Source organism: Aquila chrysaetos, unplaced genomic scaffold (assembly GCF_900496995.4).
Source record: "Aquila chrysaetos chrysaetos unplaced genomic scaffold, bAquChr1.4, whole genome shotgun sequence".
Classification (NCBI taxonomy): domain Eukaryota; kingdom Metazoa; phylum Chordata; class Aves; order Accipitriformes; family Accipitridae; genus Aquila; species Aquila chrysaetos.
Window position 1 is genome coordinate 3,896 of NW_024470408.1, and position 21,560 is coordinate 25,455.

The window sequence follows — 21,560 nt, forward strand, 5'->3', positions numbered from 1 at the left end:
CGAAGAGACAATCGTCGAAGTAGGGAGCCGGGTCGATGGTGCTGTGGCAGGCGCTGAAGGGTCCGTCCTTCTTCATCAGGAGCCCGCAGTGTTTGTTGCCCCGGTAGGCACGTTTCTCCGCTTCGGTGCAAACTTTGCAATCCTCGGTGCAACCGGCCCAGCAACCGGGGACGTCGGCCACCTTCCAGGAGTCGGCAAATTGGATTTCGTCCGTAGCCGGCTGCCCATTGGACAAATTGAAGTCGTCGTCGGGGTTGCCATTGGCGTTGCCGCAGAGGCCGCAGACGGCCTCCGAGTAGGTGTTGGGGAGGATGACCCTGGCGTAGCTGTACCAGTCGAAGGTGACGATGACGTCAAAGTCGGTCTTGATGAAGCCGTGGAAGCCACTGAGGTAGACGTGGAGCTTGTTGCCATGGCTGAAGGGCAGATCCACCAGGATCCCGTTGACCTGGAAGGGCAACATGGGTTGCATAACACCGTGCAAAAACTTTGAAGCCCACCAAGACACCACACAATGACTTTGAAGCCCACCAAGATGCCGCACAATGACTTTGAAGCCCACCAAGACACCACACAACAACTTTGAAGACCACCACAACACCACATAATGACTTTGAAGCCCACCATGACACCACGCAATGAGCTTGCAACTCAACCGTATGCCATACAACCGTGAAATCCACCCAGGCGCCAATCAATGACCTTGCAAACCAACCAGGCATCGTGCAATGAGCTTGCAGCCCACCTGAACACCACACAACAAGCTTGCAAACCCCCCAGACTCCATGCAATGAGTTTGAAACCCAACCAAATGTCACACAAGGACCCTGCAAGCCAACCAAATGTCATGCAAGGACCTTGCAACCAATCCAAATGTCATGTAAGGAGCCTGCAACCCAACCAAATGTCACGCAAGGACCTTGCAACTCATCCAAATGTCATGCAAGGACCTTGCAACCCATGCAAATGCCACGCAAGGACCTTGCAACTCATCCAAATGTCACGCAAGGACCTTGCAACCCATGCAAATGCCACGCAAGGACCTTGCAACTCATCCAAATGTCACTCAAGGACCTTGCAACCCATGCAAATGTCATGCAAGGAGCCTGCAACCCAACCAAATGTCACGCAAGGAGCCTCCAACCCAACCAAATGTCATGCAAGGAGCCTGCAACCCAACCAAATGTCACGCAAGGAGCCTGCAACCCAACCAAACGTCACGCGAGGACCCTGCAACCCATGCAAATGTCATGCAAGGACCTTGCAACCCATCCAAATGTCACGCAATGAGTTTGCAACCCAACGGGACACCACCCATCAACCTTGCAACCAAACCCAACGTCATGCAACGACCTTGCGACCCACCTAAACACCATACGAGGACCTTGCAGCCCACCCAGATGCCGCGCGGTGACCTTGGAACTCGCCGGCGCCTCGTTCTCCCCTACCTTGAGCTTCTTGGGGTGCGCCTGGCTGAGGCTGAGGGTCATGTTGTAGACCGTCAAGGTGACCTCCTTGGTGTAGGAGACCACGCGGCTGCCCCGGTTGTTATTCTCCACGGTGACGGTGAAGGGGACGAGGGTGGGGTCGTCAGAGCAGAGGCCGGCCAACCGGTAGACGCAGGTGCCCATGAAATCGTAGCGGCGCCCGTCGAAGGTGGTGTAATGGGGGTCGCCGGTGGCCACGCAGACGGAACGGCTCTTGGCCACGCACTGCCGCACGCCCTTCACCACGGCGCACCTCTCGCCCGACTTGCAACCGGCTTCCTTGCACACCACCATGCCCAAATCGGCGTCACACCTGCACCGAGATTTGCAGGTCTCGTCGGCCCAGAACTCTTCACCGGGACGGTAGTAACGACCGTCGTGGGTGCAGCCGCAGCTGGCCACCGCCACGCATTGGCCGCCGCTGAGGACGTAGCCCTCGTTGCAGGCGCAGGTCTCGACGCAGGGTTGGGTGCAAGCGGCGGGCGCATCCTGGTTGGTGCACGTGGCCGGGCAGGCGTTGCCACAGGCTTCGTAGTGGCTGTTTTTGGGGCAGGGGTAACGCTGCGGGGGGGGGGGGGGGGAGGAAATGGAGCAATTAGAGGGGGGGACGATGCAGCAGCATCCCGCGGGTATTGCAGAGAGTTCACGCGACGAGCGCTTCGCACGCAACGTCCCGGGGACGGACGTTGCGCCGCGAGAATGCACCGAGCGCTTTGCGTGCATCGTCCCGGGGAACGGGTATTGCACCGTACGAATGCGTTAAGCACGTTGCATGCAATATCCCGGGGATGGAAGTTGCACCGTGCTTTTGTGGAGAGCACCTTGCATGCAACATCCCGCCTAGATTTTACACCAAGCAAATGCGCTGAGCGCTTGCATGCACCAGCCCGGGCTGGATATCCCCCTGTGCTCATGCACAGAGTGATTTGCATGGATATTTGCATGGATTCAAGGCTGGATATCCTCTTGTGTGAATGCACTGAGTGTTTTGCATGCCACATACCCAGGTGTGGATATTCACCCCTGCAAATGAATCAAGTATTTTGCATCCAACGTGGCCGGGCCTGGATATTGCACCATATAAATGCATCAAGCCCTTTGCGTGCAACATTCCGGGGCTGGATATTGCACCGTGTTAATGCACCGAGTACTTTGCGTGCAACATCCCGGGGCTGGATACTACCCCGTGCAAATGCATCGATTATTTTGCATGCAACATCCCAGAGCTGGATATTCCCCCTGTGCAAATAACACCGAGTGTTTTGCATGCATCATCCCCTGCAAATAACACCGAGTGTTTTGCATGCATCATCCCCTGCTAGATATTCCCCTTCTTTGCAAAATCACATAGACGGAGGAGGAAGCCCGTTGCTTACAGCAGCCCGACGGCGTCCTCCAGTCATGCACGACGGCTCCGTGCTTCTTGCAGGTGGACGCGTAAGCCTCCAGCACCTGGCAGAGGATTTTCTTCGCCCCGTTGCTCATGCACACGTCGTAGAGGCAGTTGCGGTAGAACTCCTGGGGCTTGACGATGTTGTGACAAGCCTTGAAGGGCCCCTGGAAGCTTTTTTTGATGAGACCGCAGTACTGGTTGCCCCCGTACAGCTCTTTTTTCTCCTCCTCGCACACCGGGCAGGTGCCTTCGCAATAATCCCAACAAAACGGGTCGTCGTCGTCGAGGACTTTCCAGCCTCCGGCCCAGGCCACCAAGGTGTTGAGGTCGCTGCCGCCCTCGGGGACGTCGTCCTCGGGCTTGAGGTTGAAATTGCCGCAGAGACCGCAAGTGTGTTTGTAGTAGCTGCTGGGGAGGTCGATATGCAGATGCCAGTTCCAGTCGTACGTTACCCGGAGCCCAAAATCTGTCTCCAGCACGGCTCTGAGCCCGCTCTGGAAGACCTGCACCTTGCCGTCTTCCAGGCTTACCGGGAGCAGCGTCACCACCCCGTTCACCTGCGGGCGGGGGGAACCAGTTGTGAGCGCGGTTCACCGCGGCGCGCAATCGCTTCTGCGGCCGTTCCTCGCTGCAGCGGGCAACCACCTCGCCGCGGCACGCAATCACCCGCCGCAGCGAGAAAACACCCACCGCGAGGTCCGTGCCCTCCTGGCAAGATCCAAAACTTGGAGCCAACCTCATCAGGGGCTGCCGAGATGCTCGGTGCAGCAAAAATCCTCCAGTTTCATGACATCGCTGCCTTCGTCGGGCTTTGCTTTTGCCTCACCCGACTCGCAGGCGCCGGCTGCCACCGCAAACCTCCCGGGGGGGGGGGGGGGGGGGGGCGTTCCACCCGCTTTGAGGTTTCTCGGAGACCTACTGCAGCCACTTTTGGTGGTTTTGGCTTCCGCAAGGGGTAGAAAACCACCACAGGTTGCCCCATGCAAGGCAGCGTATTCCCGGCATACCCCAACATTCCAAAAATCCGCATTGCGGTTTGATTGATTTAGCCAAAAATAACGGTGGCCCTGATGGAGCAGGAAGGGGGGGTTGAACGCGGTGGAGGAGATGGACAAAAAAGGAGGTGGGGAAGCGATGGATGAAAAAAGAGGTGGGGAAAAGCCAATTTTCCCTCAATTTTAGGCCAACTCACCCTGACTTTGCCCACTTCCCTCAGGTGGATGGAGACGTGTTGGCCGTAGACCTTGATGTTGGCCAAGCTCACGTAGGAGATAGATTTCACCCCACCACGGATGTCGTTCTTGCCCTCCACCTTGAAGGGCACCAATGTGGTGTCGTTCCCGCAGGATTCGGCTATGGTGTAGGTGCAAGTGCCTTGGAAGTCGAAATCGAGCCCGTCGAAGGTGTGGTAGTGGGGGTCCCCCCAAGCCCAGCAGCTGGCAACCAGGGATGGGACACATTTGGCTTGGCCACCCTTCAACTTGCACCTCTCCTTGGGCCGGCACCGAAGGGCTTTGCAGGGATCTGGAAGGAGAAGAAACCATGGGAGAAACCATGGGAGAAGTCCTGGTGAGGAGGACATCCCACCTCACCACGCAAACCAAGCGTCTTCACCAGTGTTGAGGTCCCACCAAGTGTCCTCTGCTCCCCCTTGGGCTTTGGCAGGAGATTGGCACCTCCGAGATGTAAATCAGAGCACAACGATCCATCGCCAAACCCAAATTTCCCCTTTTCAGTTGTCTTTCCCCCCGCCCTGTTCATGGAAAAAAGCATCGAGATTGGGTTCATCCTTACCCAAGATTGCACCCATCCTTCAAGAGCAAGGCGAGTGGTTAAAACAGGACACAGGAGTGAACGCAAAGCCAAGGGGTGGCTTTTCTGAAGCATTTTGCGCCTCCAAAATTCTCCCATCACATCCCTGACCCTCTTAGGGTGGGAGACCGGCTCTGTAGCCTCCGTCTCCCCTTGCTGTAAGGTTTGCACCTCAGCCTGCACCTCCAAATTAAACATCCAGACCAGCCCCAGGATCTTCTCCGGCTCCAAGATTCTCCCCCCCCTTTTTTTTTTTAACTCAAGCAACTCCATTTTTCCTTACTTCGATTGATGCAACCCAAGATCCCATCCCGGATTTCACAGGTTTCATCATCGGTGCAGCTGTGGCTGCTGCAAGTCAAGCCCTTGCCAGGGACACACGTGCAACGCTGCTGGCAGTTATCCTTCAAGACCGACTCGTGGGGCTGCAGGGCGAGAGGTTGCAAAGCGTCGTGATTAGAAAAGCAAACTGCGTTACACAGAAATGCATAAAAATATGTAGATGGGGGGGAAAAAAATGATATATTGAGGTCTACCGGCGAGAATAAGCAGCTTTGCGAAATGCAGAATTGCTGAGGAATTGATCCCTTTTGTTGCAAGAAAAAAATGCAGGGAAAAAAAAAATCCCTTTGCCCTCTTCCACCTCCTCTGAAGGAAAAATATATTATTATTTAGCGCCTTCAGGTGCGGAAAGCATTGCTACTATCTGGGCATCCACATCTGTGCTAGCACCTTTATGCCAAGTGATAAAAGAGATGGAAATGCCCCAATTTTCTTCACGTGAAACCACAGAATCGCTTGGCAGATGGAAGATTTTGAGGGTTGGTGTTTTTTTTTTTTTCCTGCAAGGTGCTTTGGGCCGTGCGCACGTCGCCTTTGGAGCAACGTGCTGCAACGCAGGCAGGAGGAAAATGTTAAAAAAAATCCCCCAACCCCCCCCCAAACTCGGGACATTACTACCTTATAATATTTCCCATCCACAAAGCATCCACATTTGTCCTCGGGAACGCAGCCACGTCCATCAAAGGTGAACCCTTTATTGCAGTGGCAGCCTTCGACACAGGTTTTGGGGCATTTGGAAGAATCCACAAGCCCTGTGCAACTGTTGACGCAGAGGTTGGTGCAGAGGGAGTAGTTGCTGTTGGCCGGGCAGCTGAGGGCTAGAAGGAGAAGGATGATCATCCCAAGATTGAACGTTGGGTGGAAGAGTAGGGGGGTTGCACCCCAAGGAGATGGCAGAGCCCAAACGCTGGCGAAAATGCAACCCGTTGGCACTTGGTGTTGGGGACAAGTGGGAAAAGCCAACACAAGCACCAAGAAAGTGAATTTTTGTTGGCTTTTCCCGGTGTCAATGAAAGTTCACCCCCGTTGGCTCGTGCATTGGCTTTTCACCCCCTACCAACAAAAATACATCTGTTTGGTGCTTCTGTTGGCTTTTCCCACTTGCCCAAAATGCCAATGAAAATCCACCCGGTTGGCACTTACGTTGGTTTCTCCTGCTTGTCCAAACCGTGGATGAGAACACACCCGGTTGGTGCTCGCGTTGGCTTTTCTCATTTATCCCCAGCGTCAATGAAAACGCACCCCCCCCCCCTTCCATTGGCTTTTCCCGAAAACGCACCCCCCTTCCATTGGCTTTTCCCGGGTGCAACGATTTTCATGCCATCATCATCCTCCCCACCCTGGGCTCCCAACCCAACAGCACCATTTGCATCACCCCATGCATCGAGGGTGCTCAGCACAGACACCCGACCCCAGCGTCCCTTAGAAATAAATTATAAAGCCCTGCCTATTTTTCAATTAATCCCAAAAAGATGTGACTTCCCGGCCGCGAAGGACATTTCCCACCCGCGACGCCCCCGCTTACGGCAGAAGGACGGTCTTCTCCAAGCCGCGATGACGCCACCGGCGTCTTGGCAAGCAGTGGCGTAGCTCTGGATGCTCTGGCAGAGGACACGGGTGTCCCCTCCAGTGAGGCAAAGATCGTGGAGGCAGGCTTGGAAATATAGGTCTGGCTTGACGAGGTTGTGGCAGGAGTCGAAGGGACCTTTCGGTAACGTGAGGATGCCGCAGTAGTTGGGTTTCTGGAGGACTACCTTCCTCTCCTCTGTGCAGACGGGGCACTTGTCCTTGGGGCACTCATCGCTGCAAGACGCATCGGACGTTTTCCAGGCAGAACCAAAGACCATCGCGTTGGCGGCCTGTTGGCCACCGGGGAGGCGGAAATCGTCCTTCTGTTGCCCGTTGTAGTTGCCACACAGCCCGCAAAGGTGGCCCTGGTAGCTCTGCGGGACCGTGACCGCCACGTGGCGGTGGAGGTCATAGCGTATGACAAGGCCGAAGTCGGTCTGAAGGAGGACGCCCGTCCCGTGTTGGTGCACCTGGACCCGTCCCTTGCTCAGGATGGCCGGGAGGTGGTGGAGTATGGAGTCCACCTGGGACCGAGAGAGAGAAATCCTCCAGTGAGCCTCAAGGATGCTACAAGGAGAAAACTACGGAGGTAGGAGCAAAAAACATCGGGGGAAACACCTTCCAACCAACCTTTTCATGAATTTACTGCTCCCCTTTGAAACTGGAAGGCAAAGCGGGGATGAGCAGGGCTTTGTCTTGCAGATAAGGGTGAGATCTTCCCTCCATCAAGGAAAACCAATTTTTTGGGCTTCCCTGCTCACACCCCAAAAAAGGCGGCCCACAAAACATGGCCTTACTGTGACGGTGCAGCTCTTGCTTCACGCCAGAGTCAACGTGAGCCTGGAGACTTTGACACCGACATGCTTGCAACCAAAAAGAGGTACGGCTGCGCTTCACGATCCACCATGACAGGTCCCTTGTTGCCTCACACCAAGGTCAACATGAGCCCGTAGACGTTGCCACCAAAATGTTGGCCCTCAAAACGAGATGGAGCACAAAGCACAGACTTAACTGTGACGGGTCCCCTCTCGCCTCGTGTCAAGGTCAACACGAGCCCATAGACTTTGACGTCGGCACGTTCGTACCCTAAAAGAGGTGGACCGCCCCGCGTGGGCGGGGACTGTGTCCCTCTCGCCTCGTGGCAAAGTCAACATGAGCCCATAGACTTTGTCACCAGCGTGTTTGGGCCCGGAAAGAGACGGATGACCAAGTACCGCCTTACCATGACATCTCCCTTCTTGCCTCGTGTCAAGGTCAACGTGAGCCCGTAGACTTCAACAGACAACGCTTGGATGCCGGAGGCCTTCCTCTTCTGCCGGCCGTCCTTCTCGATTTTCACGACAAATGGTTTGACGCTGTCGCCGCCGCAGGTCTTCGTGAGGACGTAGGAGCAGGTGCCCGAGATGTTGAAAGCCAGCCCATCGAAGGAGAGATAGTTGCGGTCACCGGTGGCTACGCAGGCCCTGAGCGTGGCGGGTTGGCATTGGAAGACGCCATCGATGAGTTTGCCTTCGCTGTCTCCCGGGCAAGGAATTTCTTGGCAGTCGACGACGCCGCCGGCCTGGCACTGACAATTCTCCTGCTTGGTGGGGAAGAAGGTCTCCTTCGCCTTGTAGTAGAAGCCCTGATGGAGGCACCCGCACTGGGACATGGGGACGCACTCGTCACCGCTGAGCACAAAGCCGTCGTTGCACACGCAGCCCTCCCTGCACCGCTCTGAGCACTTCACCGGGGTGTAGATGCTGCTGCAGGTCTGCGTGCAGCTCTGGGAGCAGAGCTCGTAGTGGCTGTTCGCAGGACACGAAATACCTGCCACGACACAAGGAGATTCGTTAGGAGCAAGGAAATTACAGGCCAGGTCCTGCAATTTCCCTGCAATTAGGGACACCGTTGTGCCTGGTCATGAGGTTCACCAGGCGTAGAACTTGTTTTACCCAATTGCTTCATGGTTAAATCTCATCTCTTCCTCATTGTGGGAATGATGAGGGAAGGGGTGTCCATAAGAGACATTTCAACCCTTTGGAGGTGGGGATTTTAGCCCCCTGAATCACCTGGTTCTCCCCATTATCGTCGAGGAAACAAGGACATTCCCTCAAGCGACAGAATCGCTCCCACGTTGGGTCCCCAATCGACTTCCGGGGCGGGTCCCTGTCCCCTAATTTAGATATTTTTGGTGCATCTCCTGTGTTTTGCCCTCTAAGCAATCCAGGCAATTAGCCCTCCCTCTCGTTTTTAGTCAATGCGAAGGATTTGGTGCTTATTGGGGCTAAATTATTCGACCCGTCGTAGCCAGATGAGACATCTTGTTCCCTGGAAAGGTTTCTGGGCATTGGCTGTAAACAGAGATGATGCAACCAACCTAGACTTTGGGTGGGATAAAGCACCACTGAGTGAGGTGATTCCCAACCTCTGCTTCGTCCCCACATGGGTTTGGCCCAGGATTGGGGTTCCCTTTGATGCTCGTGACCCCTCACGAAGCCGAAACCCCTCCAATTAGCCCAACTTACTGCAGAAATCGTCTGTCCTCCACTTCCCGATGATCACGCCGGCAGCCTGGCAGGCAGCGGCATAACGGGCGATGATCCGGCATACCACACCTTCTTGGTGCGGAAAGAGGCAAAAGTCATGGACGCAGTTTTGGAAGTATTTGTTGGCATCTACAAGAGCATGGCAAGCTACGAAGGGTCCGTCCACTTGCGGAATGATCCCACAACCCAACTTCAAGACCTCCTGGCGCCGCAGAGCCGCTGCCATGGCAGGACATTCCACCTTCGACAGCTCCACGCAACCTGGGACGTCGGTCACCTTCCAGCTGCGTCCAAAGGCGTCGGGGTTTGACGTCACTTGGCCGTTCTTCATCATCATCTCGTCACCCGCCTTCCCGTTGTAGTTCCCGCAGAGGCCGCACAGGGTGTTTGCGTAAGTGCTGGGCACCGACACGGTGACTCGGCTTTGCCAGTCGTAGGTGACAGTGAGGCCAAAGTCTGTCTCTACCACCGCTTCCTGCCCATCTCTGTAGATGGAGATCTTCCTATCTCTCTGGTAATATGGTAGGTTGACCAACCGGTCATTGATCTGAGGACAAAAGCAAAAAAAACCCAAACAACCCAAATTTGGTATCCAACAGTAAAGGCAAATTGTCTTTTCACGCCACCTGCAATTTGGGCCCCAGCCAAAGCACCCAAATTATGTAGACGAAGATTTTTCAGATTGAATCATCTGCGCCACGTACAGCTGCCCACCAGCTTAGACGTGAACGCTGCCTGAGGCTCCACGGCTTATATCACGCACCAATCTCCCGCTTCAGGTGGAGATCCTTCTATTTAGGTGATTAAATCTCATCTTGATTAAAGTGGGGGAAACAGACCTGGTAGCTCTGGATCTCGGCGGCATAGTTGGAGAAAAATATTCAGCATTACCCAATACAGACAAAAAAATAGAGGAGTGAGGGTGGAAGAGAAGAAATGAGACAAGGAGGTTAGGGTGAGGAGCAAAAAGTGAAGAACGTGGCGATTAGGTAAAGAAACATTTGCTAAACTCACCGTGATTTTGCCGGGGTGTTCCTGGCTGATCACAATGGTTTTGCCGTAGACTTTGACCATCACGAGAGCGACGGAGGACAGAAGTTCGTTGTCCTGGCGGCCGTTCTGCACCAGCACCTGGAAGTCCACCAAACCTTGGCTCTTCTGGCACAACCCAGCGAACTGGTACATGCACGTACCCTGGAAGATGAACTTCCCGCCATCGAAGCTCTCGTAGTGGGTGGCACCGGTCGCTGCGCAGGTCCCGTATCTCTTGGGGTAGCAACCCCGAACGCCGTCCTCCACCCGGCACTCTTCCTCGGCATGGCAGCTGGCCGAACGGCAGACGGCCCTGCGGGATTTCGCATCGCAGATGCAGCGTTTGGTGCAGGCGCTGTCACCCCAAAACTCTTCATGGAGGCCGTGGAGGAGACCTTCGAAGACGCAGCCGCACTCGCCTTGGGGGATGCACTCGTCGGCGTCAAACACGAAGCCCTCCTGGCACTCGCAGGTCTCCACGCAGGCAGAGGCAGCGCAGTCGGCGGGCATCGCGCCGTTGTTGCAGGTGGCGGGGCAGGCGGTGCCGCACGCGGTGTAATTGCTGTTCTTCGGGCAGGAGAGAGCTGTCGAAGGGACGGGACACCGTGGTCACGGTGGAGATAATGCTCCTCGGCCGTAAGAAGGTGCAGCTGAGTGCTAAGAAAACCTGCGTGGGCTTTCTGGAGTTTTACGGGTACTTTGTAGAGTCGTCGTGGGCTTTCTGGATCTTCCGCACGGACCTTCTGAGGTCTGCATGGACTCCCTGGACTATCTACCTGGACTTTTGGGAGTCCCCATGGACTTTCTGGACTTTCTGCATGGACTTTTGGGACTTGGACTTTTGGGACTTGGACTTTCAGGACTTGGACTTTCAGGACTTGGACTTTCGGGACTTGGACTTTCTGCACAGACTTTCTGAAGCCTGCATGGACTCCCTGGACTTTCAGCAGAGACTTTGGGGAGTCTCCATGGCCTCTCTGTACCTTCTGAATGGATTTTCTGCAGAGACTTTTGGGACTTGGACTTACTGGCCTATCTAGTGGGACTTTTGGGGGTCACCATCACTTTCTGGACCTTCTGCATGGATTTCACGGAGTCTCCGTGGAGTCCCTGCACTTTCTGCATGGACATGCTTCTGGAGCCCGCATGGACTTTCAGCAGAGACTTTTGGGAGTCTCAAAGGACATTCTGGACCTTCCGAATCGACTTTCTGGCCTTTCAGCAGAGACTTTTGGGACTCTCAAAGGACATTCTGGACCTTCCGAATGGACTTTCTGGCCTTTCAGCAGAGGTTTTTGGGAGTCTGCACAGACTTTCTGGACTTTCTGCATGGAGTTTTGGGACTTGGACTTTCTGGAGTTTCTACACAGACTTTCTACATAGACTTTCTGGAGTCTTCATGAATTTCCTGGGCTTTCTGCTTGGACTTGCTGCAATAACCTTTTCCCATGAATCTACGATGCTTGGAACCCCGAGCCCTTTCAGGCCCAGCTTTGTGCAGCCTGATTCAAAATGACCTGGCCGCACCTTGCTTGACAGCTCAAGAGCGCTAAGGAGAAACAACCCCCCTCCCCGATGATGTAATTTCCCTTTTGTGCCTGTTTTCTCCTCATTCCCATCCCATCCCCCCTTAATCACACCCACCTCAATTAAGGTCGCAGCGCCCTGCCCACCCAGGAGGAGGATTTTCTGCCAACCAGGAGCTACTCACGACAACGTGCCAGCGTCCTCCAGTCAGAAACGGTGATTCCCTCCTCCTGGCAGTCATCCGCGTAGGCTTTGAGGGCTTGGCACAGCTTGATGTGGAGCCCGTCGTTCATGCAGAGGTCGTAGATGCAGTTTTTCTGGTAGACGTTGGGGCTGATGGTGGCGTGGCAGCGCGCGAACGGCCCCGAGCGTTGGGTGAGCAACCCACACGACGTCTCCCCGGTGTACTTTGCCTCTTCGTCCCGTCGGCAACGTCTGCAGTCCCCGCTACAGCTGTCCCAGCAGCGATGGCTCTTGGGCACCTTCCAGCTCTGGCCCAGCTCCACAGGGTTCTGCGCCAGGTTGCCATCGGGCATGAGGGCATCGTCGAAGGCTTTGCCGTTGCTGTTGCCGCACAGCCCGCACACTTTGCCGAAGAGCGTACTGGGGAGCTTCACCACCACGTGGTCATCCCAGTTGTAGAGGATCTTCAGCCTGAAGTCGGTTTTAATCAGCAGGGACTTGCCCTTCTGCTGCAGGTGAAGTTTCCCTTGGGCGAGGGAGATGGGGAGGTGGGAGCGATGGTTGTTCACCTGGAGGAGAAAAAAAAAACCCAAAAAACGTGAAAAACAAACAGCATCAAACATGGGGAAAAAACATGGAGTTTTTTGAGCTTTGAGGCGTCTTCTTGCAAGAGGTGACCACGCAGTAGCGTCATCGACTCATGCATGACAAATCATAGAATCATTTAGGTTGGGAAAGACCCTTAAGATCATCGTTAAATACATTATTCCAGTGAAATACCCTAACATTGCTTTGGATTTGATAATTATTTTTCTTGCATACCCTCACGATCCCATTCTCAGACCTGACCACGGTGATGGTAATGTCATAGACACAGATGGTCACGGAGTCGATGTAGGAGACTTTTGGGTTACCCCTCTGTTGGTTTCTGGCCTCGACACTGAAGACAGGCAGGGTCGGATCCGAATCACAGGTCTTGGTCAAGGTGTAGGTGCACGTGCCCATGAAATCAAAGGCTTTCCCATCAAAGGTTTGGTAGTGGGGATCGCCGGTGGCCCAGCAGGTCGAGGCAGTTTCTTGGATGTACCTGGGTTCCCTGTCCACTCTCTCGCAGCCCTCATCTTCACAGGAATGTGGAGCAGAAGCTGCAGAAAAAGAGAAAAAAAACCCCCCACGGATGGCGACCACGGAGAAGACCCAGCCGTCGGCAAGACGCAACCACGCGTTGGCCCTACTTACTCGCGGCGCAAAGACCAGCGAAGCCATAACCGGCGTAATTCTGGAAGCCGAAGACCAGGAGCCCGAAGGGTGCCCACCGGTTCTCGGCGCTCTGGATTTCTCCTGGCTCGCTCATGGTGACGGTGGCCCAGGAGAAGTCTGTGCCGGGAATCGCTTGCCAGGAGATGGTACTGTCCGACTTCTGGTTGAGGGTGACGGCGTTGGCGTCCGCATTATGGGCGATGAGGACCACGTGGTTCTCGTAGTCATCCAGGCTGCTGACCCGGTAGGATGTGCAGTAGGCGGAGACGGGTGGGATGTTGAGTAGGAAGGGGTCTTGCCCAAGCAAGCCATTATGGGCGCCGGTGAAGAAGAAAACCACCTGAATTGGAGCCGAAGCACTCACATAAAGAAACAAATTTTGGTTAACGTTGAACTTCTGGACCTCCCCGGCTGCGATGTCCTTGGTTGCAGCCGAAGTACCCGCGTTGTAGGTGATGGAGGCTTTCTCAGCTGCCACGACGTAGACGAAGTCCACGTTCTTCTGCAAGGGGTTGGGGGGGACGACGTAGATTTTCCCCCACGCGGCGACCGGCAGAAGCTGCTCGACCACGTAATCGCAGGCGGTGTGAACCTTCACGCAGCTGTGTCCGCTGAGGACCGCGACGGCGTTGTCCGACGTGATCTTGGTGCCGGACAAATCGTAGCTGCTTTGCAGTTGGAAGCTGTGGTAGGGGTGCAAGAAGATGCGGAGGGTGGACCCAGGGGCGTAATTCCTCTCGTTGTAATAAAATTGGCCTTTGACGTTGATGGAAACTCTGGCCGAAGTCTTCCCAGCCACCACAACAAACTCCTTCATGCCGTCTCCCCTGGTGTCCTCCGGCGTCACCAGGTAGTATTGGTCGCCCAACTTCTCGACGGGCAAAATGGTGGTGGCACCCACGGTGTGCTTTTTGGCGCTGACAGAGACCACGGAGATCTCCTGGGTGGACTGAATGGAGATGACTTTATTCGAAATCTGGGTGCCGACAATCTCCATGTTCCTGGGGATGCGGACGGAAACCGTTTCGGCTTTGCCGAGGGTGACGGTGTGGGTGAAGGTGCCACCGTGCGCCGTCACCGTCACCTTGGTGGAGGTGAAGTAAGCCGTGAAGATGAGCTGGAGGTCGGGGTAGATGCCTTCATCGTTGTTCTGCAGGAAGGCAGTGAAGAATTCCTTGCCACGGAAAGTTGCGGTGGAAAGACCTGGGAAAAGAAGGGAAAATAGGGGTTGGGGTGGGTTTTTTTTTTTTTTTTTTTTTTTGGCTGCAGAAATTATAGTAGAAATTTCGGCAAAAAAAACCCCAACCCAAATCAAGAAATAAGGCTGCTTTGGGTTTTTTTTTTTAGAAACGTGCGATAGGAAGTTCTGCAAAAAACAAGGAATGAGGGGGTTTGGGCTGAAAAAACCTGCCATAGAACATTCTGAAAAAAAAAAAAATTAAAAAATAGGGAATAACATTCTTTTTGCCGCAGAAACGCACAGTAGAAAGTTCTGAAGAAACGAGGAAATAAATTTTGCTGCAGAAATTGCAACGAAAGTTTCCGAAAATTAGAAATTAGAGAATAAGGGTAGATTTTTTTTCCTTGCAGAAATGTACAGTTGGAAAGTCTTGGAAAATAAAAATGGGGAATAAAAGTGTTTTGCTGCAGAAATTGTGATAGAAAGCGTGAGGTTTGGGTTTTGGGGGTTTTTTTTGTGCGTGTGTGGGGGGTTTTTTTAAGCATATAATACAGGTGTTTTATTGCAGAAATAACAATAGAAAGGCCCAAAAAATAAAAATCAGGAAAAAGGGCATTTTGCAGAAGAAACCTGCAGAAAGTTCCAAGGGTAAAAGAAAGGGCGGAAAAGGTTTTTTTTTGGATGCAGAAATTGCAGTGGAAAATCCTGAAAAAACTCCACTGGAAATAAACCTCTTTTTTTTGCTGCAGAAACTTGCAGTAAATATTCCTAAAAAACAGGTAGTAAGGGCTTTTGTTGCTGACAGAAATAAAAATAAGAGTCTTTTGCTGAAAAAGAATGGGGAATAAGGGCTTTTTCCAAAAAGAAAATTAGTAATAAGGGATTTTTGGTGAAAACAAAACAGGTTTTAAGGGCTTTTTGATGAAAAACTCCTAGGCAGTAAGGTTTGTTCTTTAAAAAAGCAAACAAAACCAATAAAAGAAGGTAATAAGGGCTTTTAAATTTTTTTTTTTTTTTTTTTTTAAAAAAAAACACAGCCAGGTGTGTGGCTGTTTCCTTAAAAAAAAAAAAAAATTAAGTTTTTTTTTCCTGAAAAAATACAGATAATAAGGGCTTTTTTCTGAATGGGAAAAAAAACCCCAAACAGATAAAAGGGTTTTGGTGAGATACAGGTTAGGATTTTTTGGGGGGGTGAAAAAAGAAGAGGTGATGGGGGCGCTTTTTTTAAAATTTTTTTCTCCGATAAAACGGGTAATAAGGTGGTTTATTTTTTTTTTCCTGGGGGGGGGAAAAACCCTAATACCACAAACCAAACCCCAGGTATTACAGACTTTTTAATGCTATTAAAAAAAATGAGGGACTAAGGGCTTTTTCCTGAAAAGAACCCACAACCCAAAACAGGTTAAAAAGAGCTTTTTTTTAAGGAAAAAAAAAAAAATCTACAAACCAAACAGGTAATATGGGCTTATTTATTTTATAATAATTAAAATAATCAACCCAAACAACAGGGAATAATGGCATTTTGTATCATGAACTGGGGAGAAGTATTGGGTTGGTTTCTTTTTTAAACCAAAAAATATTCCCAAACCTGGGAATAAGAACTTTATGCTCAAAACCAAATAGGTAACATGGACTTTTTGGTGAAAAAAAAAAAAAGGAAATCAGGGCTTCTGCTGGGGAAAAAAGGTGATAAGGGCTCTTTGATTAAAAAAAAAAAAAAAAAGAAAAAGCAGGTGATAAGGGTTTTTTCCTGAAAAAAAACCCAAGGTAATAAGGGCTGTTTTGGTAAAAACAGCTAATTTGAGCACTTCTTTTTCTTAAAGAAAACAGGGAATAAGGGCACTTTGTTGAAAACCAGGGAATAATGAGGTTTGGCTGGAAATAAAAATGGGTAAAAAGGGCTTTTTTGCTGGAAGAAAAAATAAATCAGGTGGTTTTTCTGAAAGAAAAGGAGCTAAAAAGGGTTTTTTGCTGAAAAACAAAGAGGTGAGAGTGGGGGGTTGATTAAAAAATACGATTTTTTCTGCCCCCAAAAAGGTGATAAGGGGCTTTTTTCCTGTAAGGCATTTGTGATAAGTGGGTTTTTTTCCTGAAAAGGAAAAAAAAAAGGTAATAAGGGCTTTTTGGTGAAAAAGAACTGCTAATAGGAGCATTTGGGTGAAAGAAAACAGGTAATAATGATTTTGGGTGGGGGGAGAGGGAGTAAGGGCTTTTTTTTCTGAAAGAAACAGGGAATAAAGACATTTTTGTGGCCAAAAAGCCCAAATCAGATAAGGGCTTTTTTTTCCCCGAGGGGGGGAAAAAAAAAAAAAAAACCAAAACAAACGAAAACCAGGTCAATAACGTCTTTTTTCTTAAGATAAGAACAAATAAAAGAGCTTTTTCCTAAAGAAAAAAAAAGAGAGAGGTGATAAGGGCTTTTTCCCCCTCTAAAAGAAAGCCTGAGTGCCTAAGGCATTTTTTTTTCTGGAAAAAAAACACCCAAACAGGTATTAATTTTTTTTTAACTTCAAAAAAAAAACCCCCCAAACAGAGAACAAATGTTTTTTTCCTTTAAAAATTGAGGAAATAAGGGCTTTTTTTTTTTTCCCCCTTATCACCTTTTTTTTTTTTTTCCCCTTGGAGAAAAAAAGAGGGTGATAAGGGCTCTTTGCTAATAAAAAAAAAAAAAAGGCCGGTGATAAGGATTTCTTTGTGGGGGAAAAAAAAAAAAAAAACCAAAAACAGGGGATGAGAGATTTTTGGTGAAGAGGCAAAGAGGTAATAAAATCTTTCTGCTGGGGGAAAATGAGGGAATAAGGGAAATTTTCTGACCCTCCCCATAAAAAAGGGAATAAAGACTTTTTGCTGCAGAAACCTGCAGTAGAAAGGCCTAAAATACCCCCCAAACCCAGGAAATTAAGGTTTTTTTGTGGGTTGTGGGTTGTTTTTTTTTTTTTTTTGAGGGGAACAGGGTTGGGTTGTTGCTCACCACAGAAGAGAGCCAGCCAAGCTGGGAGCCGCCACATCCTGCCCATCGCCATCGCTGGAAAAAAAAAAAACCAAACAAAACCACCCCAAAAATGAAAATGTACTTTTTTTTTTTGAGGAGGGGTGGGTGGAAAAAAAAAAGCCACGCAGGGACGAGGAGCCCAAAGGGGAGCCTGGCATCTCCAGAGTTCCCTACTTGACCCAAAATTGGTCCAAAAAGACTTTTTCCACCCGATGGAAACCTCTCGCAACTCGCTTGGGGTCGAATCCTGCTTGACGCCCCCCCCCAACCCAACGACACCCCAATTGTCCCCTTGCCAACCCAAAAATCCCCCAACCCCCTTCCTGATGCCACCTCAAAGACCCCATCCTTCCCATCAAACCCTCCCAGTAACCTTCCACAAAACTTCCCGAGGACGAAATCTGCCCCCCCCAAAAAAAAAAATCACCAAAATTTGGGTCAAAAAGCGGCCAAATAGCATGGACAACCCTTCTATCCACTTTCCGGACGTTCTCAGAGCTGCCGATCCCCAACCGTCGCTCAACATCCGTTGGGGTTCCCACTCAATTTGTTGCACCCAATGGGGATTTACGACACGGGTTTCATCCAAACCATCTCTCTCCGGGCTTGGGAGGGAGAAAAAAAAAAAAAACCCTTTTTTAAATAATTTTATAGTCAATTTAACCCACCTGGGACTCCTGCTAGGTGGGTGAAGGCATCACTGGCAACTTGTTTTGCTCAGATGGGACATACCTGGGCTCACGCCCGAAAGGACGAGGCAAAATGCAAGGAAAAAAAAAAAAAAAAAAAAAAAAGGAAAGGAAAACCCTTCCCAACCCCACATCGCTTACCGGCAGGCTCCGATCAGCGTCTCTCGTTCCTCTCCTCGAAGCCCATGGACACGTGAGGATGGATGAAGAAAAAAAACTGCAGGGTTGGTCCCAAACTCTCCCTTTTTATAACCAGACGGGGCTTATCTGCGTTTTCCTGAGAATCTCCTCGCAGAGCTCCCCCTGAGAGCAGCAGGAGAAGGAATTGGCTCCGAAAAGGGCTGATTTGGGCTGATTTCAGCTGATTCGGCAGAATCTCGTGGCAGGGGATGGGGTCGGGGCTGCCGAGTCTTGGCACGACCCGAGGAGGTCAGGTTATGAAACTGCCCCGGAGTTCCTGGGAATCGGAGATTCTGGTGCAATTCGGGGAGCCAGGACTTGAAAACGTGCAGCTGGTTTCCTTCGCCTGCGACGTTTCCTTTGCAAAAAGGCTGCTGAGGACGTTGCGATGGGTGCAGGACCCACAGGGGACATTGCGACGGGTGCAGGACCCATACGAGATGTTGGAATGGGTGCAGGACCCACAGGACACATTGCGACGGGTGCAGGATCCATACCAGATGTTGCAATGGGTGCAGGACCCACAGGAGACATTGCAATGGGTGCAGGACCCACAGGACACATTGCGATGGGTGCAGGACCCACAGGGGACATTGCAATGGGTGCAGGACCCACAGAGGACGTTGCAACGGGTGCAGGACCCACAGGGGACATTGCAACGGGTGCAGGATCCATACCAGATGTTGCAATGGGTGCAGGACCCACAGGAGACATTGCAATGGGTGCAGGACCCACAGGACACATTGCGATGGGTGCAGGACCCACAGGGGACATTGCAATGGGTGCAGGACCCACAGAGGACGTTGCAACGGGTGCAGGACCCACAGGGGACATTGCAACGGGTGCAGGATCCATACGAGATGTTGCAATGGGTGCAGGACCCACAGGACACATTGCGATGGGTGCAGGACCCACAGGAGACATTGCAATGGGTGCAGGACCCACAGGACACATTGCGATGGGTGCAGGATCCATACAAGATGTTGCAATGGGTGCAGGATCCATACAACTTGTTGCAATGGGTGCAGGACCCACAGGACACATTGCAACGGGTGCAGGACCCACAGGGGACATGCAATGGGTGCAGGACCCACAGGGGACATTGCAATGGGTGCAGGATCCATACAACTTGTTGCAACGGGTGCAGGACCCACAGGACACATTGCAACGGGTGCAGGACCCACAGGGGACATTGCAATGGGTGCAGGACCCACAGGGGACATTGCAATGGGTGCAGGATCCATACAACTTGTTGCAATGGGTGCAGGACCCACAGGACACATTGCAATGGGTGCAGGACCCACAGGGGACATTGCAATGGGTGCAGGACCCATAGGGGATGTTGCAATGGGTGCAGGATCCATACGAGATGTTGCAATGGGTGCAGGACCCACAGGACACATTGCGATGGGTGCAGGACCCATACAAGATGTTGCAATGGGTGCAGGACCCACAGGACACATTGCGATGGGTGCAGGACCCATACAAGATGTTGCAATGGGTGCAGGACCCATACGAGATGTTGCAATGGGTGCAGGACCCACAGGACACATTGCGATGGGTGCAGGACCCATACAAGATGTTGCAATGGGTGCAGGATCCAGACAACTTGTTGCAATGGGTGCAGGACCCACAGGGGACATTGCAATGGGTGCAGAATTCATACAAGACATTGCAATGGGTGCAGGACCCACAGGGGACATTGCAATGGGTGCAGGACCCATAGGGGATGTTGCAATGGGTGCAGGATCCAGACAACTTGTTGCAACGGGTGCAGGACCCACAGGGGACATTGCGATGGGTGCAGGACCCATACGAGATGTTGCAACGGGTGCAGGACCCACAGGGGACATTGCGATGGGTGCAGGACCCACAGGGGACATTGCGATGGGTGCAGGTTCCATACGAGATGTTGCAACGGGTGCAGGACCCACAAGGGATGTTGCAATGGGTGCAGGATCCATACGAGATGTTGCAACGGGTGCAGGACCCACAGGACACATTGCAATGGGTGCAGGACCCTTAGGGGATGTTGCAATGGGTGCAGGTTCCATACGAGATGTTGCAATGGGTGCAGGACCCACAGGACACATTGCAATGGGTGCAGGTTCCATACGAGATGTTGCAATGGGTGCAGGACCCACGGGACACATTGCAATGGGTGCAGGATCCATAGCAGATGTTGCAATGGGTGCAGGACCCACAGGGGACATTGCAATGGGTGCAGGACCCACAGGGGACATTGCGATGGGTGCAGGACCCATACAAGATGTTGCAATGGGTGCAGGACCCACAGGAGACATTGCAATGGGTGCAGGACCCACAGGGGACATTGCAATGGGTGCAGGACCCACAGGGGATGTTGCAATGGGTGCAGGACCCACAGGACACATTGCGATGGGTGCAGGATCCATAGCAGATGTTGCAATGGGTGCAGGACCCACAGGAGACATTGCAATGGGTGCAGGACCCATAGAGGATGTTGCAATGGGTGCAGGACCCACAGGACACATTGCGATGGGTGCAGGACCCATACAAGATGTTGCAATGGGTGCAGGATCCAGACAACTTGTTGCAATGGGTGCAGGACCCACAGGGGCCATTGCGATGGGTGCAGGACCCACAGGGGACATTGCGACGGGTGCAGGACCCACAGGAGACACTGCGATGGGTGCAGGACCCACAGGAGACATTGCAATGGGTGCAGGACCCATAGGGGATGTTGCAATGGGTGCAGGATCCATACCAGATGTTGCAATGGGTGCAGGACCCACAGGACACGTTGCAACGGGTGCAGGACCCACAGGAGACATTGCGATGGGTGCAGGACCCACAACCATCCCTGCTAATATTATTGAATATTTCTTTGCTGCTGCAAACGCCTTCAGCTGAATAAATCCCGCCGCACGCGCGCCGTCCCCAGCTGCACCCCGGCACCCTTCCGAGCCTTTCACTCTTCCCCCCCACCGCTGAGACCCCCCCAAAATTTCATCAACCCCCCCCCTGGAAACGATGCACCCGCAACACGTTTTGCCCAGTGACCCCCCCTGTTCGCTCCCTCCAGGGTGGAGCGAGGGGGGGGAACTGGTTTTTTGGGGGTTTTTTTTTTTTTTTTGGAGATTAATCAGAAATCTCCCTTATGGGAATTCCTGAGAACTGCGCGTCTCCTTGCCAAAACCTTATCTGGGAATAAAAAAAAAAACAAAAAACAAACCATCAGGAGGAGCCAAATGTCTCCCGTGTCCCGAAATCTGCCTTTTCGGAGACCTCGGGGGATTAGGGATCCGCTTTGCTTTGATAGGCAGAAAGTTGGAGGATTCCACCGTGTTTAGGGGGTGGGTTTTTTTCGTGGTGGAGGGCGGGCAGGAGGGCTGCGTGTTAAAAGA

General features: G+C 52.1%; 1 protein-coding gene across 1 annotated transcript; it reads right to left on the reverse strand.

Moving 5' to 3' along the window:
* Nucleotides 1–1,695: 1,695 nt before the first annotated feature.
* On the reverse strand, nucleotides 1,696–18,319 carry LOC115338431 (IgGFc-binding protein-like). Its single transcript, XM_030007000.1, has 14 exons — nucleotides 18,136–18,319; nucleotides 17,285–17,338; nucleotides 13,113–14,336; nucleotides 12,696–13,018; nucleotides 11,875–12,442; nucleotides 10,146–10,747; nucleotides 9,111–9,678; nucleotides 7,826–8,412; nucleotides 6,560–7,127; nucleotides 5,653–5,852; nucleotides 4,976–5,117; nucleotides 4,073–4,404; nucleotides 2,864–3,437; nucleotides 1,696–2,048 (listed from the first exon to the last, which is right to left on the reverse strand). The coding sequence occupies exons 2-14, from the start codon at nucleotides 17,334–17,336 to the stop codon at nucleotides 1,840–1,842; spliced, it is 5,949 nt and encodes a 1,982-aa protein (XP_029862860.1). The 5' UTR covers nucleotides 17,337–17,338; nucleotides 18,136–18,319; the 3' UTR covers nucleotides 1,696–1,839.
* Nucleotides 18,320–21,560: the final 3,241 nt, after the last annotated feature.

Excerpts from the sequence above, each read along its gene's own strand:
- LOC115338431 (XM_030007000.1), bottom strand. The coding sequence starts at position 17,336 with ATGGCGATGGGCAGGATGTGGCGGCTCCCAGCTTGGCTGGCTCTCTTC. Across the intron at positions 5,853-6,559 it reads GAGAAGACCGTCCTTCTGCC|CCCTCAGCTGCCCGGCCAAC; the intron begins GTAAGCGGGGGC and ends TTCTCCTTCTAG. Across the intron at positions 3,438-4,072 it reads GGGAAGTGGGCAAAGTCAGG|GTGAACGGGGTGGTGACGCT; the intron begins GTGAGTTGGCCT and ends CCCCGCCCGCAG.